At 44.2% G+C, this 2,539-nt stretch overlaps 1 protein-coding gene across 1 annotated transcript; it reads right to left on the bottom strand.

Annotated features, from left to right (window-relative positions):
* Nucleotides 1–308: 308 nt before the first annotated feature.
* Nucleotides 309–1,172, bottom strand: neurog1 (neurogenin 1). Its single transcript, XM_056770253.1, has 2 exons — nt 1,079–1,172; nt 309–971 (listed from the first exon to the last, which is right to left on the bottom strand). The coding sequence occupies exon 2, from the start codon at nt 954–956 to the stop codon at nt 309–311; it is 648 nt and encodes a 215-aa protein (XP_056626231.1). The 5' UTR covers nt 957–971; nt 1,079–1,172.
* Nucleotides 1,173–2,539: the final 1,367 nt, after the last annotated feature.

Raw genomic sequence — 2,539 nt, 5'->3', positions numbered from 1 at the left:
CTTTTCACCTTGGACTGCAAAGGCAAATCTGTCTTCGTTTAAATTATAATTTTCTCTAGGGTTAAGGTCATAGGTATTCCAAGGAATGCAACGCGCTGGGAAAGTGCAAAGACATTGATATCAACGAAACAAAACGTACAAAAATAAAACAACATTCTCATTTGTGAACTGTAACAGTCGTTAAGGCAAACAGTGAATACCTAATGTTGTCTCTGGGCTTGGTTCTAATGAAAAAGTAAGAGAAACATCCTCTATTACACTATATACTTCTGCAGCTATAGTACAGACACGGGAATGAGTCTATCATTTTAAAAGATGCTAGGCACGAAGTTGTGGTATCTGTATACATCATTCTTCAAATATCCAAAATCGTCAATGGCTGCAGGGCTGTCGGGGTCTGAGGTGCAATAAGACGGAGATGAAGCCGAAGAGGCACTGGATGCCCAAGAGCAAGAGTTGCCTCTCGGGCTTGGTGCCTCTCCAATGCAGCTTAGTCCCGGGAGCAGCAGCGGTGCGTCTCTTGACTTCGCGCCTTGCCGCTGGTCTGCGATCCGGATGGTCTCGGAAAGTGCCCAGATGTAGTTGTGGGCAAAGCGCAGGGTCTCGATTTTGGTGAGCTTTGTTTCGTCGGGAAAGGCAGGGAGCACGCTTCTCAGAGAATCCAAGGCGTCGTTGAGGTTGTGCATCCTGTTCCTCTCGCGGTCGTTTGCTTTGACGCGTCGGTTTTTTTTCACGACGTGCACGGTGCCTTGGTTCTTCGCACGCCCCCTGCGCCTCTTTTTTTGCTGGAGCTCAGCGGTGGTCTCCTGCAGGCTGTCAGCTGGAGACGCAGGTGGCTTTCCACAGGAGGACGCGGGGGACGCGGTGTGGCTGCTGCTGCGCGAGTCCTCATCATCCGTGTGCGTAAACGAGTAGTCACAGCTGGAGTTATCCATGTCGGAGTACAGAGTCTCCATGGTAGTGTTGATAATCTGCAGAGAAAACGAAGGAAAACGTTAGAAATATACCAAGAAGGGTCTAATGTGGCATTTCGGATTCTGAGAATGCAATGGCAAAGTTTTCAGTTGCAAATACGCACCTTATTATGGCTGGGAGATGATACAATGTGTTTGAAGGCTTGCACAGCGGCAAAGTCCTGCAGATAGTTTGTATTGAAGTTAAAGGCACGCGTCTGTCTTGCTCTTACCCCTCAATCAGCTCGTGTGAGCAAGTGAGCTTGGCACACGACTGGCCTCACACACCTTATATATCCTGGTGGGACAATGGACAAACCCCCCCTCGCTTTGGCATTTTTGTGAAGGATGAATGAATGGTTTGCATCAGGTCTGCCCCGTGCCGCACGACCATCTCATTAGCATAATTTATGCCTGTTGTTTGTTCGCCCTCTGAAGCGTGCCTGTAATCACCGCTGGCCAATCAGAGAGCCGGAGAGCTGCCCAGCCACGCGAGCAGAGATGTTGCTATCTGTCCAACAAGGACCAAGCCCACTTTAAGGTAAATCTCTAGAGGACATTGAAAAGAGTGGACTTTACGAGGTCTATAGAAGCTACAAAGAACGAAGTTTTGAAGGTTTACACGTTTTTAAATTGTCGTGCAATCACAAACTATTTTGGAAAGACGAGCAAAACTCATCGAGTTTGCGTGCGCATGAGATTTTTGATAACTTTTGTAAGCTATAATGGCATAGTGTTTACGCATAAAACGTGTTCTGTCATTAGTATTTTGAATTAGCTATATTATATTTATATTGCAGTATAGCCTACGCAATAAATAGAGAACGTAAAATAAATAAATGTCACGTTCTAAATTTATTTCGAGAAAGTTATATTATTCCACACCGCTGCCCCAACACACATTTTGAGTTATTACAACTCACAAGGTGAAAGATACAGTTCAATCAAATGCTGTCACTATACGCAGTGCCTTAAGTTTTATTTAAAGACATCTTTATGAGACAGCCGTACAATTGTTCATTAATTATTCAATTTATTCAATTGCTAGCACCTCGCCCCTCTATAGAAAAAAAATGAAGGGGGCACTATTTAGAAATAGTTTGGGGAGAGACCTGCGGTGCCTTTCTCCTTGTGGCATTATGGCGATAGGGGCACAGTCATTTATAAATAATTACACAATGTTTAGAGTCTTCAGGCATGTATGATATATCAAAGCGATTATAAGGTGAATTGTTCCATTGTGCGCCTCTCCTCTCTCTTCTTTTCAGCTCTATACGGTTTGTACCCCGTCCAAATTCTGTGCCTCTAAGCTTTTGTCACTCATTTTTCTCGGCCTGCGACACTCCAATAGCATTATTCTTATTCAAATAGTCCCAGCGTGAACAAAAACACCCCGCTTTTGAGACACGTTTGTGCTTTCGCTGGCGTGAAAAGAAGCACAAGTGGCTGGATGCATAATTTCAGACACATAAACTATTATTGAGTCATAAAGATGGAGATGAATTTGCAAACGAAATACTTGGCTTCAGCAATGTGGGATACTGTTGCAATGAAAGTTTAAAAAACTGCTTTATCTGTTGTCTAGG

The sequence above is a fragment of the Triplophysa dalaica genome, chromosome 16 (genome assembly GCF_015846415.1).
Source record: "Triplophysa dalaica isolate WHDGS20190420 chromosome 16, ASM1584641v1, whole genome shotgun sequence".
Taxonomy (NCBI): Eukaryota; Metazoa; Chordata; class Actinopteri; order Cypriniformes; family Nemacheilidae; genus Triplophysa; species Triplophysa dalaica.
The sequence above is the reverse complement of the archived record's forward strand: the minus strand, read 5'-3'. Positions and strand labels throughout refer to the sequence as shown.

What these genes read in the sequence shown, in the direction of transcription:
- neurog1 (XM_056770253.1), bottom strand. Translation starts at nt 956, where the DNA reads ATGGAGACTCTGTACTCCGACATGGATAACTCCAGCTGTGACTACTCG.